The 17,050-nt window shown below is 34.4% G+C and overlaps 1 protein-coding gene across 1 annotated transcript in view; it reads left to right on the top strand.

Moving 5' to 3' along the window:
• LOC145994011 (proline-, glutamic acid- and leucine-rich protein 1-like) overlaps positions 1-17,050 on the top strand; it is an 87,582-nt gene that overhangs the window by 25,815 nt on the left and 44,717 nt on the right. The window contains exons 5-8 of the mRNA XM_083130081.1: positions 5,333-5,404; positions 9,569-9,784; positions 13,448-13,572; positions 16,070-16,252. Coding sequence (XP_082986207.1) covers positions 5,333-5,404; positions 9,569-9,784; positions 13,448-13,572; positions 16,070-16,252 — 596 coding nt within the window. The remainder of the gene's footprint in view (positions 1-5,332; positions 5,405-9,568; positions 9,785-13,447; positions 13,573-16,069; positions 16,253-17,050) is intronic.

The following is a 17,050-nucleotide window of genomic DNA, read 5'->3' on the forward strand; positions in this document are numbered from 1 at the left end:
TTTTTTTTTTTTTTTTTTTTTTTAAATTATGAATCCCAAATATCATCAGGTAATTCAAATTCATCATCGTTTTCACAAAGTCTCTTGATGTTTTCTGTTACATTAAATTTTAAAGATGGTGGCTTACTCCATTTGTGAAAAAGAAAACTCCACATTGGATCTATGTTACCATTTTCATTATTTAATTTATTCCAGTGTTCTTCTGCAATGAACGAGGCTTCCCAGACATTCAACTCTGTGTTTCCCGTTAATCTTTTTAAAACCCTTCTCTTTTTAATCAAATGCTTCTCTTCGATGATATGAGTTGACAAACCTGTTCTTGGGTTTAGATTTATAATGTCCAAATCATGTTCGTGCCATCTTATTGCCATTTTCCTTGCTGTTTGTCCCACAATCTTTTGAACATGAACAACTTATATTATATATTCCTGTGGTTTCCACATCTGGTAGCGAGTTTCTCATTTTGAATTCATTAAATGTACATTCCAAACTTCTTGGTATTTAAAAACAATTTTGAAATTAAAACTTCTAAAAATTTTTGCAATTTTATGTGAGAATCCCTTGTGGAATGGAATGCACACAAATTTCTTTTCAACAGATTTTTCATCTTTGTCTGTATTTCTCTTTTCCTTTAGTTTTCTTGCAACTTGTTTTTTGATTTGGTTTATTCTGTTAGTGTGAAAGCCATTTTCTTTTGCTATATTAAAGAGCCTTTCTTCTTCATTATTAGAACATAGTCTTTGTGCTCTCAGGAAAAAATTTAAAAATATGTTATCCATTGTTATACGTGAATGTTCTGATTTGGCATGGATGTATTTTTCCCCCACTAATTTTTTTCTATGGACTGATGTTTGAATTGTTGAGTCAGTTGTCTTAATTTGCAGATCAAGGAAAGAAATTACATTGTTATTCATGGGTTCGCAAGTGAATTTTATGCGACGATGTGATTCATTTAACGATTTAAATACGTCCATGATGGTGTTCTCATTTTTAGCAATAATTAGCACATCATCTACATATCTGATGTAGAGTTTGATATCCGCACCTATCGCATTAACAATTGGAGATTCTATGTAATGAAGGAAAATGCTGGAGATGATTCCGGATACTGGGTTTCCCATTGATAGACCATTATTTTGCTGATAGATTTTGCCATCAAATATAAAGTAATTGTAATTTGCACATACAGTAAACCATCGAACCATTTCCCATCATTCTACTGGGTTAACCTTCATCTCAATAAGCCATCTGTGTAATGCATCTGTGGCACCTTCTATTGGGACACTAGGATATAAATTTTCAACATCAAAACTTGCAATACGATACTCACTATTCCAAACAATATTTTTTAGTTTCTGTTTCACTTCATATGCATTTTTAACACTGAATGGTGTTTGTTGTTTAATTATAGCAAGTCTTTCAACTAAATATTTGGATAGTTTGTATGCAGGATGTGTGAAAGTTGCAATGATGGGTCGTATTGGAGTTCCCGGTTTGTGAGTTTTTGGTAGTCCAAAGGCAATCGGCAGGGTTGAATTTTTGACAATGAGTTTTTTCTTCATTTCTCTTGGTATCGTGATACTGCTTTCAATTACTTTCTTTACCTCATTTATTATTTTAGTTATAGGGTTTCGAGAGGTTTCTGTGAAATTGTTTAATTTGAAACATTCTTCCATTTTTTCTTTATAGTCCTTAATTCGGATAAGGACAGGTTTATTTTCCTTGTCCGATTTTATTAAGAAAATGTCGTTTTCTTTCAACCAGATCTTGAAACCATGAACTTTTTTTCCCAACCTTATATGCTCTTTCTCCCGTTCTGTGTATTTTGGACCTCTGTTAGTTCTTCTGTTGTATTCAAAACTTAAACGTTCATCAAGAGCATCATGTGTGAGACTTCGTAATTTTCTTTTTTCCTCCTCATCATCTAAGAAATTCAGTGCTTTCTCTATTGAAATCTTCCTTGTGTATATAAGCACTACCAACTGAAAATTTCATTCCGAATTGAAAAATTTCTATATACTCATCAGGTACCTCAATATCCGTAAGATTTATAAATAATCTGTTGTCAATGTTCTTAGTTGATCTGCAAATTAAGACAACTGACTCAACAATTCAAACATCAGTCCATAGAAAAAAATTAGTGGGGGAAAAATACATCCATGCCAAATCAGAACATTCGCGTATAACAATGGATAACATATTTTTAAATTTTTTCCTGAGAGCACAAAGACTATGGTCTAATAATGAGGATATCAAAAATGAAGAAGAAAGGCTCTTTAATATAGCAAAAGAAAATGGCTTTCACACTAACAGAATAAACCAAATCAAAAAACAAGTTGCAAGAAAACTAAAGGAAAAGAGAAATACAGACAAAGATGAAAAATCTGTTGAAAAGAAATTTGTGTGTATTCCATTCCACAAGGGATTCTCACATAAAATTGCAAAAATTTTTAGAAGTTTTAATTTCAAAATTGTTTTTAAATACCAAGAAGTTTGGAATGTACATTTAATGAATTCAAAATGAGAAACTCGCTACCAGATGTGGAAACCACAGGAATATATAATATAAGTTGTTCATGTTCAAAAGATTATGTGGGACAAACAGCAAGGAAAATGGCAATAAGATGGCACGAACATGATTTGGACATTATAAATCTAAACCCAAGAACAGGTTTGTCAACTCATATCATCGAAGAGAAGCATTTGATTAAAAAGAGAAGGGTTTTAAAAAGATTAACGGGAAACACAGAGTTGAATGTCTGGGAAGCCTCGTTCATTGCAGAAGAACACTGGAATAAATTAAATAATGAAAATGGTAACATAGATCCAATGTGGAGTTTTCTTTTTCACAAATGGAGTAAGCCACCATCTTTAAAATTTAATGTAACAGAAAACATCTAGAGACTTTGTGAAAACGATGATGAATTTGAATTACCTGATGATATTTGGGATTCATAATTTAAAAAAAAAAAAAAAAAAAAAAAATCTAAAATAAAAATAAAATAGACTGCTTTTTTCACAGTTAAGTTGCTATATTACAACAATGTAACATTGACAACATCCATTATATAACAGATTCTTTTTGTTTAAAAATTACTAACCATTGTTATAACTGTATCTTTAGTCAAAATGAAAATAAATGTCTGATGAAAGGAGCGTGTGTTCTCCTGAAACGTCACAAAGAAAAAACTGTTTTCTTATGCTTGTAATAACCGTAAACTACAGGAAAATAAAAATAACATAAAATATTTATCAGAAACTTTACTTTTCATCTAATGGACGTACCCATTTGTTATTCAATAAATATTCATTTATTTTTTTTTACTTCTTTGACATTATTCCTTGCCAGGACAGTTGTTGTCACACAAATTTTAGCCGGCTTAACTACACGTAAACTAGATGATGAATGTTTGCTGTTTTATCTCTGATTTTATAGCATCTATTTACTATTTATGTAATAACAATATTTTTTAGTCTAGATAAAAAGATCAAAATAGGTATTATTATTATTTTATTATCTCCATAGGGTTACAATAAAGCCATACAACATTTCATTTTGAACAAAATTAATACAAATAATGACTTGATGCCCTATATAGTAAAAAAAAATGCAAAAGCTACATATAAGGAAAATGTGATGAATTTACATTATTATATATAGTGTTCTATAGTAACAATGAAATAAAGAAAGTTTGAGAGTTATACACATTTAGAAGAAAAGAGAGTGTAAAGTTGTGTGGGTTTGGATATGAGTGTGTATGGAATTGCTGTTCGAAGTACAGGGATGAAAATTTTAAAATATATGTGTGGGTGGGAATGGTGGGGAAGGGGGGGGGTAAGCACTGAAAATAATATTTCCTCTGTTTCTTAAGTCTGTGGTTACATACAACAATTCTCCATATGCATCGGAGAAATTAAGTACCAATTAATTAATTTACATATTATTACGAATCTACCAATAATTATATTAACGTATTAAATAGAAACACTTTTATTATTATATTTCTGAGAAACTAGGCTCGGACTGGCTCCCCAAATTATATATTTCTAAATTCATGCCTAGTGATGTGATGAGTTAGTATGACTCGGTAACTAGCCTTTTTATTTTGTACTGGAATTATACAAGTATCAGTGGGTATCGGCAAATGGTGGGATCAGCTCAGCTCTAATCTATACGCACAATAAAATTGTGTTTACCTAGCTTACTGGTAGACTGAGATACTTATCAGCACATATTGTTCAGTACTACGTAATCCAATGTATTTCAGTGAACTATTTAATTATCGTCAATAGAACTTTACTAGTTGAGGGACCAAAACAGTATTACACTTTAGAATTTTATTTTAATGTCATTTTTTTCGGAGCCCATAGAAAATGTGATAACAATAATTTTGTTTCACACAAGGATGTGATACTGCATAATCAACTGCAGCTATCCATGGTGAATAGCTCTATAATTTTTTGTGCAGCACTGTACTTGTACTTGAAAATCTTTCTCGCCAGGATGGTAACTATCTGTTAATGGTTAATAGTGTGTGTAAACTGTATGTTTGTTGTAGAATCCTGTTATGCCATGTCAAGTGTAGACCTATTGGGAGAGCAATGATTGGGCTGTTCTCCCACCGAACACAGTTTATACATGTACAGGGGTGAAAGGTGCAATGAACGAAACAAAATAAACAAAACACACAAAAGGAGGAGAGAAGAAAAACACCAGATGCATTTACAGATACACACACACATACTAAACATTTCTGAACAGAAGATTAATATAAGGATATTAGTTCCTTCCCTTTGGCATAGTGGTAACGTCGTTGCCTTGTAATGAAGGGATTCTGGGTTCAATACCGGGTAGAGGCATATTGCACAGTGGTTCAGATTCCACTGTAGGTCCATTCCTGATCAGCCTTTCTGTGCGTAAAGTCGACCTACAGACAAAATCATTCACACAAGGATATTGAAATCGATTACATAATTATACCGCCGTACCCTTTAACTATTAAATTGTGCAATGCCAAAATATGAAATTTCTAAATTTCACGTAAGTATTTTTAAACTGCATTTACCGCATCCATCATGAATTCAACACCTTTCATACGTAAGGAAATGCGGGAATACGAGCGTAATATCAGGAAAATAATTATGCTAGTTTTGTGAGCTAAGATAAAACAATTCATAGGTAAATATATTATGTTTTAATATGGTTAAGAATTTGTCACAAGTGTTAAAAATCACCATATTTACCTGGAAAAGATAAGGAACATGTTTTGCCAAAATCCAGAGGAACCCTGTTTGAGTGAGGTGCAATTATTTTCTCTTTCTGTGTTTGCAGATTACGTACAGAGGTCTGCGATGCCTGGAATCTTGCATGAAGAGTTTTCCTGGTCCTTGTGGCCCTCTCAAGGTAAGAGGGATTATGTGATTCAGTGATGAAGAAAGTGATGCTGTGTTCAGTGTTGCAGAAACCTCAAATTTTTAATACGGTTATATGTTACTCCCCAAAGTTAACAACAGTCCAAGTTATACCCCCTCAAACATTGACAAGTACAAATAGTTGCAGTATAAACATGTTTGTTTTTTAAATTTAAATTATCCCCAATTTGATAACACTCAATGCCCCATTAGAATATAATCACAGTTTCTAAAAAAAAAAAAATGGCTTTCCCGACGGCGCATTGGTTGCGTCGTTGCCTTGTAATAAGCAGGTCGCGGGTTTGATACCTGGTGGAGGCACATAGTGGTTGAGATTCAAATTTAAACTGTAGGTTCAGTCCCGATTAGCCTTACTGTGCACAAAGTGGACTTAAAGCACCAACTGTAATTTTTTTTCGAATGATATTTGAGTAAGATGTTTGAAGAAACTTAAAATCTCCAAAACCTGTGAAGCAAAAGAACATGTCCTAGTCTCATTTGAAAGCTAATGGAAAAGTTAAATCACCTGAGACTTTCTGTACCTCCTGTTAGTTCCAAGGTTAACCATTACAGTGGAACCTTGATTTTACATTTTTCAGGGTACCACGCTCAATATGCTAGGTTATTTGAGCGTGGTACCCTGAAAAATATAAAATCAAGGTTCCACTGTAATGGTTAACCTTGGAACTAACAGGAGGTACAGAAATATGGGAAAATGTAAAATGTGGGAAAATGTAAAACTAGGAAAAATGAAATTGGGGTTCCACTGTATTATGTAATTTTATTTAAAAGAAAGTTATTTTCAAAATGTGCTTGATGTGTTGTTATTGAGTGCTTACACAGGGTGGCTACTCACAAGGAATTCCTTGAATTCTGTGATAAGTTTGTTTCTTCATCTGAATATGTAATTGCTGTCAATGTAAATGAGAATGGCTCATTGTGATAAATTCCTAATGCATCGCATGGTTGCCAGGTGCATGCAAGTAACACTATTTTCACGAAAATTGCCAAGTTTCTTTTTTATTGTTTTCAGTAATTGCATGATGTATAGAGTTTCAAAACATGCCTTTTGTGGCACTGAAACACCAGCAGTGTTGTCAATGCACAGTCTTAATTTCTATAAACAACGATTTTCCTAGTTTCCCCTTAAAGATGGCTATCGGTAGAAATGAACATTCCATTTTTCACTGCCATAGATGCTGGACTAATCCACTTAACCAAACTGTAAATTACCGACAGCATGCCCGTACATGTTGTGTTATGTGCCAGTTTTCATGCCTTGTAAAAATTTCATTTACACTTCCCGTTACATCTGGCAACACTGCGTGGACACTAATGAAATCCAATCATTGTTCCCCAGTTTAAAAATATATGCATGAACAAGGCTTCAATTTGGTATAAGGATTATATGTATACCACTTCTGGTTCAAAAGTTGTACTATCCCCATCTCCAGGTTGCATTGTAAATGGAATACCCGATAGCACATTCATGTCATTACCAGAATATTACATTTATTCCTGTATGAAGGTGTTCATTTTTTCTTCTCAAATATTTACAGCAGAATTAATCATTTTCCGTGAATTACATAACTCTCAGGATAATTTTGTCTTCAGAAAATGTCATGTCGGTAAATAAACTCCAAATTTCATGTTTAAGAGTCTATTTCGTATTTTGCAGTTCATTTTGCATTATTTCGTGACAAAACAGTATAGAAAAATGCACCTCACTCCTTTCAGAAACATGAAAAATTAACATAATGTGTTATTTCACATTTCGTGTTTTCATTAAAAGCAAAATATGCATGCCTCTATAGATTAGTATATATCGAAGCTGAAAATTATATTTCAACAGAAACATAATCAAATTGTGACTTGTGTTTGGAGATTCAAACCTGAGTATGTGAATTGGCAAATGTGAACTCCGCAACATAAATTAATTATTTTAAATATATACACCATTTAATTAAATTGAATTAGAATTTTTGGATACATTCGAATCACACAGACTCTATATTTTTAATGTATTTGTGTGTGTATGTGTGCGGGTGGTGAGAAGTGGGTGATAGGTATGTTTGAAGTAGAGAAAACATCTGCTTGTATCCTTGAATATCTGAAAAGTTCGCCTTCAAAACCGGGAATGAATCTTGAATTTTATCATGGTCCTAGAGTGGTCACCCTGTTACAGATTTTCGCCACTTATATAAAAAATTGAGGTAAGGATGAATGAGACCTTTGCTGATTCTCCATTATCATTCTCGCTTTCACATTCACACAAGATGAGATTTTTTGAAGTGCAGTTTGTACCCCCTCAAAACATCCTGCACCACTGATCATGTCGACCATGTAATGATGATTGTGTTCAGGGTAACACCACACCATACGCAACATTTCAGATGTATGGGAGTATGGGTAACTTTAGTCTGTGACAAGACCAAAAGTGGTCCTTGTAAAATAATTTGCAGGTGATCATGAAAAGTTTCTACTAGGTATAGAACAGATTAATCGATACCCTATTGGTATCAGCCGATATATGCTTATCGGTAAAATTACCAATAGTATTACCGATCCAATATATCTATAAATATAATTTAGGAGAACATTCTGCCATTTTGTTATAATTTTTATTGATAATCTCCATGCCCTATTTTTTAAAGAAGTAAATGTCTAAATATGTGGCTTCTTTTGCATTGCAGTCAATGCAGGAACCATTAGGTGAACCATTCAGGTTCCTTAAGGACCAGTTGAAATGTTATATTGGATAATTTTTGGTAAATTTTATATGTCAGCCGATTCCTAGTTTCTACCATAAATCATTCATTTAACATTTCTTTCCCACTTTTTTTTTTTTAAACAATAATGAGGATGAATGATGAGTTGATTGATAACTTATCTGCCATGAGGACATTCCCCACTCCTTTCATTTTTAACACCATGTATTCAGTTACAGTGAAACCTTGATTGCATGTCTCGGGGCCAAGATGGGAAAACTTGAAATCAGGGAATGTAAATTAAGGGTTCGCCTGTATGTGGTTGAAGGAATTAGTAGTGAAACTCTAACAGTTTATTGTGATCTAGTGCTAGTGTCGCTGCCTGTATGACAACTAGAAGTGGGGGACAATGCTTACATTCACCAGCATGTACATCATGTGTTGTATAGAGCTTTGGTCACAATGGAGGATATTTTGAATTTGTGGAGTATTCTTGTACAAGCCATTTACTCATTTTCAGTTACAGCAAAATATTAGATATTACTTTGAGCCACCTCTCTTCTCACAGCATAAAAATGTAGAAATTTTAAGAATTTGGCAGAAACACTACATATGAAATAACTAGAGGCATGCATATTTCATTTTTGACAAAAACACGAAATGTGAAATAACACATTGTAATGTTAATTTTTCATGTTTCTGAAAGGTGTGAGGTGCCTTTTCCTACCCTGTTTTGTCCCGAAATGATGAAAAATGAACTGCAAAATACAAAATAGACTCTTAAACACGAAATTTACCATTTATGTACTGAAGCGACACTTTCTGAAATATCCTGTGAGTTATGCAATTCATGGAAAATTGATTTATTCTGCTGTAAATATTTGAGAAGCAAAAAAGGACCCCTTTACACAGGAATAAACTTAATATTCTGGTAATGATTTAATGTGCTATTAGGAGGGATAGGTTGATTTTGTGTAATAGTGCAGTTTTTAAATCAATTTTCAAAACCAAAATGTAATTTTATATACCGCTATAACAGTGAAATTTCATTTTATTTACCACTTTTGAACCCGAAATTGACTGTTTTTACCGAAATTTTGCTTTTTTATTTACCAAAAATATGTGCCTCTAGAAATAACATAACTGTAATGTTTTTCTTTGTTTTTAAAAGGTGTGAGGTACATTTCCCTACCAAAATTCTCACAAAATCATGCAAAATGAACAGTAAAATGCAAAATAAACTTTTAAACATGTATAATAAGTATAGTTTTCAAATCAAAATAGGGGATTTTTTTCACCATTTTAACAACAAAATGACATTTTATAGACCACTTTTGATCCTGAAATGTGCTCAGATTTTTGTACTGAAATCGTGCTACTTTATTCATCTTGAACTATGTTCGCTGAAGTGCAAGTTCTGGATTATCGATGCTTGTAATCCTTTTCAGGGTCGATTGGGGGAGATCCTGTTGCGGCTGGTGAACAGCAGCAACAAGTGGATGGTGAAGGTTGCTGCAGATTGCATGGCCCTGACTCCACAGATCGGAGGTGGAGGAGTCGCACAAGTCCTCCACAAGAAGGAATGGACGGTAACGCTGCAGAAGATGATCGGCACCCTCCATGGCATCTTGGACAGTCTCTATGCAGATATCTATGAGTTGCAGGTAAGCATAACTTTTGCCCTTTCTTGTTTTTGAGTTCGAGTGATGGAGCAACAAGTTCACATCTCCACTTCTTTTTGGCCCTCCCTGTTTGCATGGTGGTAATGTTTCAGATCCCACTTTAAACTGTAGGTCCAGTTCCATTTAGCCTATCTGTGCATAAGATGGACTTAAAACAAAAACTCAAACTCCACTTCAGTAATTTTAATATGTAAGCATTCTAATGGTACTATAGTCGTAAGGCCAGTAGGGGTAAGAACTGGCCTGCATTCACAGTGCAGATCGGTTATTTCGACAAAATCCTGTTTTCCTGCTGGCTACTTTTGGGAGGAGGGATTCTAATGTTGCTGCTTCTTGCCCAAAAGAGGGGCAGCAGTAGGCCTAGTTGGCTGTTTGACCGCAAGTTTCTTTGTAGTAAACGTGGCAACAGCAGGTCAATGTTATAAAGGCATTCCCCATGCCAGGATTTTGCGTGTACTTTTTCCTGTATGAATGTATTGCTTACATTGTAAAATTATTCTCTAGTAGTTTCCGGTTCTTACAAGCACATAAATACAATTTTTTATGTAACGTTTTGGTAGAACACACTCTCCCTTCATCAGGCATTTATGCTCAGTTTGATTAACGTTATGGTTAGAACAATGTTGTAAATTTAACAGAAATAAATAGAATCAGTTATACAATGAATGTTTGTTTCAATTGTTGTTGTATGTTCACTTTATGCACAGATAGGCTAATCAGGAGAGGACCTATGGTTTTAAAGTGGTATCTGAACAACTGTATCTCCACTGGATATTGAACCCAGGACCCCTTGATTACAAGGCAATGAAAATACCAATATGCTATCTGAGAGGCTGCAATGAATGATCAATGTTAAAACATGACATCTGTGAAACAAGCATATTAAAAAATATATATAAATGTAAATTAAGATGTTATCAAATTTTAATTATGAATTCCAAAGATCATCAATGATTCGAAAATATCTTCCTTTCTACAAAGATTCTTGATCTCTTCTGTAGGATTAAATTTCAAAGATGGCTGCTTATTCCATTTGTGAAGAAGAGAACTCCACAGTGAGACCATTTTGCTATTACGTATCATTATTTTATTTCCTGCTATGTTAAAAATAAAAAATTCTGGAAAATTAATTCTAGTGTCAACCCTATGGACACTGGATGGACCAAATTTGGAAGTAACCATGAGGATGTGTAATGCCCATTCCCCCAATTAAAAAAAAATGTAACATTTTCAAAAGTCAAAGTATTCAGGAAAATATGATAATTGTATGTTTTCCACAAGACCCTTAATTGTCATACGTTGTAAGTGGGTTTTTTTTTGTTCTCATTATTACATGCAAAGCAATATATATATATATATTTATTTATTTACTCCTACCTGATTAAGTCGTGGAATTTCTCTACTCTGAACAACATATAAAATATTATCTAACATTCTTTTAACAAGACTAACCCCATATGCTAATGAAATTATAGGTGATTATCAATGTGGATTTAAACGTAACAGATCAACTACAGATCAAATTTTTCACATCAGACAGACACTTGAAAAAAAGTGGGAATATAATCAAAATGTCCATCAGCTATTCATTGATTTCAAAAAAGCATATGATTCGGTCAAAAAGAGATAAATTATATAATATATTAGTAGAGTTTGGAATACCTAAGAAGCTTGTTAGTATGATAAAAATATGCACCAGTGAAACAGAAAGTAAAATTCGTGTGGGTATTAATTTGTCTGACAAATTTACAATTCATGATGGGTTAAGACAAGGAGATGCATTATCTCCATTGCTCTTTAATTTTGCCTTAGAATATGCTGTTAGGAAGGTAAAAGAAACTAAAGGACTAAAATTAAATGGTGTGACTCAGTTGTTAGCATATGCAGATGATGTAGACTTACTGGGGGATGATGTGAATACAATTAAGAATAATGCTAAAATATTTTTCAAAACTGCTGAAGAGATAGGTTTGGAAGTTAACAAAGAAAAAACTAAATATATGCTTACAGGCCGAAACCAAGTCTTAGGTAATAATCAAAATCTAATTATTGATAACAACTCGTTTGAACCAGTTTACAAATTCAAATACTTAGGAGTAATATTAACAAATGAAAATTATATTAAAGAGGAACTAAAAAGTAGGCTTAATTCAGGAAATGCATGTTACTTCTCTCTTCATAAACTTTTGTCTTCTCGTTTAATATCTAAGAAACTAAAATTTAAAATATACAAAACAGTAATTTTGCTTGTAGTATTATATGGATGTGAAACTTGGTCCCTTACATTGAAAGAGGAACATAAATTGAGAGTATTTGCAAATAAGATCCTTAGGAAAATCTTTGGACCTAAAAGGGATGAGGAGACAGGTGAGTGGAGAAGGTTACATAATTTAGAACTACATAATTTGTATTCATGTTCAGATATTATTAGAATAATTAAATCAAGAAGATTTAGGTGGGCAGGCCATGTGGCACGAATGGGAGAGGAAAGAGGAGTTTACAGGATTCTTGTTGGGAAACCTAATGGTAAGAGACCTGTAGGAAGGCCAAGGAGAAGATGGAGGGACAACGTTGAGATGGACCTAAGGGAAATCGGTAGGGATGGAAAAGAGTATACAGAACTTGCTCAAGATAGGGAAAGTTGAAAGGCCTGTGTTGCTGCAGCCATGAACCTTCGGGTTTAAGAAGGCTAGGGAGTTAGTTAGTTAGTTAGTGATTAAGTCGTCCTGGGGTAGCATCTATCTTAATTCCTATTGATCATATAGCTCATGAGTGTAAAACGTCTGCAGATGTAGTTAAAATTTGAATACACATTGATTGGTAATACTGTCCGGTTATCTACTTCTAAAAGTCTGAAGTCTTTTATAAAATCAGAATATTCATAGCTTCAGTATCATTGATGCCCAATTGTTTTTACTGTTACATATATATACTCACACACACACACACAGGGTGTTCTGCTTCAACCTAAAAGAAAAATTCATAACATTGAAACAATTAGTTCCAATGACTGAAAGTTGGTATCACTATAAAGAGGAATTGAAAAAGTTTTGTAGGCAGTTTGCACATGTGCACGAGCTATAGAGTTGTTCAAACACGGTGCCAAGTCACCATGTTGATGTCATTTAGCACTTGCAGAATTGAAATCTATTCATGGGCATGTTACAGGAATACACTGTGCCTCTTCCAGAAGGAACAATCCTCGAGCAAGATTAAGCTCCATGCCATTTTGCCATAGAAGTCTAATGTTTCTTCGATACAATGGATTGGGAGAGGATCTTGGTTCTTGACGTGGCCACCATGGTCACCAGACCTTACTGTGCTCTACTTTTTGCTCTACTTTTTCATGGGTTTTAAGGACCAGGTGTATGTTACAAATGTTGGAGGTCAGTCAGGCTGACATGAAAGAATTTGTGCTGCAATCAACAATGTGATGCTGGAGAATGTATACTCTGAGGTGGAATACTGTTTAGATACTTGCGTGCCACTAAACATATGGTCATTCAAATACTTTCACAAATACATCTCTCTTTTTCCAGATTTTAACGTGTAAACTATAACATTTTAAAAAAAAACTGGAATCATCAGCTTCAGAGCTTTGGTGAATGATACTCTAAAACTTTATTTTGTTTATTTTTATTCCAGAGATACGATCAAGTTTCTGCAAGGTTCGAGTTGCGTGAAATCCCTGACACAAATCCTGTTCTCAAATTGCAAATATTGAAGCAGCAGCTTGTGAACATGTGCTATTTCATTGAAGCACTGCTCATGTGAGTATCTGTTTTATCATGTTGTACTTATAGCCCTAGTTGTTTTTATCAGTAGAGTATTCAGTAAGTACGAAGAGTGCAGGGGGAAAACTTGATACGTCCAATTTTATCAATTTCTCATCAGTGGCATTAAATAGCTCTGTCAGTGTAATTTTGTAAGTTGTAACTGCACAGACGAGAAACTCATGTAGAGTGGACCAGCAGGTTGGAAACATTGCTTTTACCAAGAATTGTACTGTCAGACATAAGTGGGTAATCTAAATTCAGTGTTGCATAACATTAGCAGGGTGATTATTTTCCTGTAGTTTACGGTTATTACAAGCATAAGAAAACAGTTCCTTTTTGTGACGTTTCAGGAGAACACACGCTCCTTTCATCAGACATTTATTTCCATTTTGACTAAAGATACAGTTATAACAATGATTAGTAATTTTTTTAAACAAAAATAATCCGTTATATAATGGATGTTGTAATTTTTTCACAAATGGAGTAAGCCACCATCTTTAAAATTTAATGTAACAAAACATCAAGAGACTTTGTGAAAACAATGATGAATTTGAATTACCTGATGATATTTGGGATTCATAATTTTAAAAAAATTTGAAATAAAAATAAAACAGACTGCTTTTTTCACAGTTAAGTTGCTATATTACAACAATGTAACATTGACAACATCCATTATATAATGGATTCTTTTTGTTTAAAAAAAATTACTAACCATTGTTATAACTGTATCTTTAGTCAAAATGAAAATAAATCTCTGATGAAAGGAGCGCGTGTTCTCCTGAAACGTCACAAAGAAAAACTGTTTTCTTATGCTTGTAATAACCGTAAACTACAGGAAAATAATTCTACAATGCAAGCAATGCGTACATACAAGAAAAACTATTAGCAGGGTGTCTACTAGTCAAGAAAAAGTAAAGAAATCAACAAGTAGGTCAAGAAGTCAATAAGAAGCCAAGAATTTTTGCTATCACAATAACTGATTGATTGATGTAGTTGATTTTACTTTGGCTAATCATGAAGATGAGGATGAATGTTTGAAGGGATCACAAATACATAGGGTTGGCAACACGAGCCGCACATAACATTATACTGGCCAAGTCCTTGCTAGTCTGCCAAATGCAGTCCAGGATGCATTAATAGATTAAGCAAGTCTAATTCTCTTGTAAAATGCAGCTACAGTTTTCATCTTAACCTGACTCTTAGTAGTTTTTCATTAAATAAATATTTATTTTCTTAATTGCTAATTTCAAACTTTGCCTAGAAAGGGGTCAAATAAATAAAGGTTAAGAAAAATGAAAAAAGGTCATGAAGAAGTCAAGATTTTGTATTTGTTATTTTGGTAGACACCCTGATTAAAAGTGAGTGATGTACTCTTTTGTGAATGTAGATTTAGAATTACATTGATGCATACAGGAAACAGAATGAACGGTTATGATTTCAAGAATATAATATAAGATGTAAGCCAGTTACTAAAGATATATCCGCGAAACTTACTTGTAAAAGGAGGGGCAACAAATTCACCACCACAATCTATGGAAAACCAGGGGCAGGTTACCAATATATCCACTCCCTTTCCAACCACCCACCCCAATATAAAGCCAATGTATGGCTTAACTTCTACAGAAGAGCTTTCTCGCACTGTTCAAGTGAAGAAGATTTGAAGGAAGAAGTTATCATAGTGACGGACATAGGACTTCAAAATGGATACACAGTATATCATCTCTCTGCATGGTGCAGCAAAGCGGAAATGCAAGTACGACAACCTAACCTACTCCACCCAGCCAGCAGTGATAAAGCCAAATGGATTGCCTTCCCTTACCACCAGACTACATCCAACCACCTAGCCAAAACATTGAAACAATATGACATAAAACTTGCACAGAAACCAATGACAAAATAGCCAGTGCCCTAAGCAAACACAAGAGATCATTCCTTTTCCCACTAGACAACCCAAGTGTATATGATGCCCAGTGTGAGTGCAACTAACACTACATTGGCAGATCCATCAAATGCAAAAAATCCCAACCCACTACCGGACTAGCAAGGCACCTCAAGTTCAACAAACACAGGATCCAAAAAGTTTCAGTTAGGCATACATCACACACCCTAATCGACACCAAAATCAAAGAGATGCATGCGATTATGCACTTTCCGCACGAGCTGAATTTCGACAGTAGTCAGGCTCATCATGTTTGGCTTGCATTATTACAACAGCTCAAACCCATTGCAAGCAGCAGACGAAATGGCTACACCAACACCCCTAGCGGTAGTCAAGGAAACAACAACAGGAACCAGAAGTCAACATAACAGTAAAGCATCGAGTTCCCAAGTGGATGGTGGCAGAGACCACCGAAATTAATAGAACATTTACAAGTAAGTTTCGCGGATATATCTTTAGTAACTCGCTTACGTCTTATAATATAAACCGCGTTGTTTAATCCCCTCAACGTGAAATATAATTTTGTTAAAATTATCTTTATTTTTTCTTTAGCAATCCATTCCCTGTGACGAAGGGTGTTCCTCCAAATGAAGTTCTGGCCCTTGTCTGCCGTGGTTTAGCTGTCACCTGCAATACCCTCGGAAGGAAGTCAACCACGGAAGCTTTGGCTGTGGGTTCGTTCCTGCCCGAGATTCACTCCAGCTTCCTGCGGGTACTGACTGCACTGATAACATGGTAAGCTTTATAGAAGGTAACTGGTCAGACATGACATTGGATCTGTTTGGTCTCACATTTTTCCTGTGGTGTCTTCCAGACTGATCATGCCCTATTAACCTTTCAAGGGTTTCCACAATTTGCTTTCCTACAAGAACGTGGTACTTTGAGGAAAGATGGAACAAAATGAACCACAACTGTCTATGGTAAATAGTTTTCCTTCAACTTTTTTTGTGTGTGTGCGTACAGAACTGCACATTTGAAAAGTGCATGTTTAAATACCTTCCTTCCTGATAGACTAACCAGGTTAGCCTCCTCTCTGCAGTAGGTTGATGATTGATCTCCATAGTAATGTAGTTGGTTTAGGATTTAAGCCTGTAAAGAATGTTCTTTGAATGTTGAAGAAAATATCTAATTGCACTAAACTCGTGATTGTTAATCTCTTCATTATACATTCAACTGTGAAAAATGAATTTACTGCATGTAAAAATAATATACAGCATGACCCAAAATGATTATCAGGGTTTCATTGTACAGGGTGTCCCATTAGCTTTCGAACCCGAGAAAAACGTAATTTCCGAACAAACATACATAGGAAAATGAAATTCACAATACACGTACCTTGTTTCATGCTGAATACATGATCGTCACAGCAGGTGCTGCAAGTGTCTACACTGGACGTCCAGACATGTTTATACACGGCGTTCCATATTGTGAAAACTCCGATGTAGAGTCTTTGGTGTGATCTCGTGAATCGTATTCTCGATGTTGTTTCGAAACTCTTGCAGTGATCGTGGTTTGTTTCTGTAGACACAACCT

The sequence above is a fragment of the Lepisma saccharinum genome, chromosome 10 (assembly GCF_977018435.1).
Source record: "Lepisma saccharinum chromosome 10, izLepSacc3.1, whole genome shotgun sequence".
Classification (NCBI taxonomy): domain Eukaryota; kingdom Metazoa; phylum Arthropoda; class Insecta; order Zygentoma; family Lepismatidae; genus Lepisma; species Lepisma saccharinum.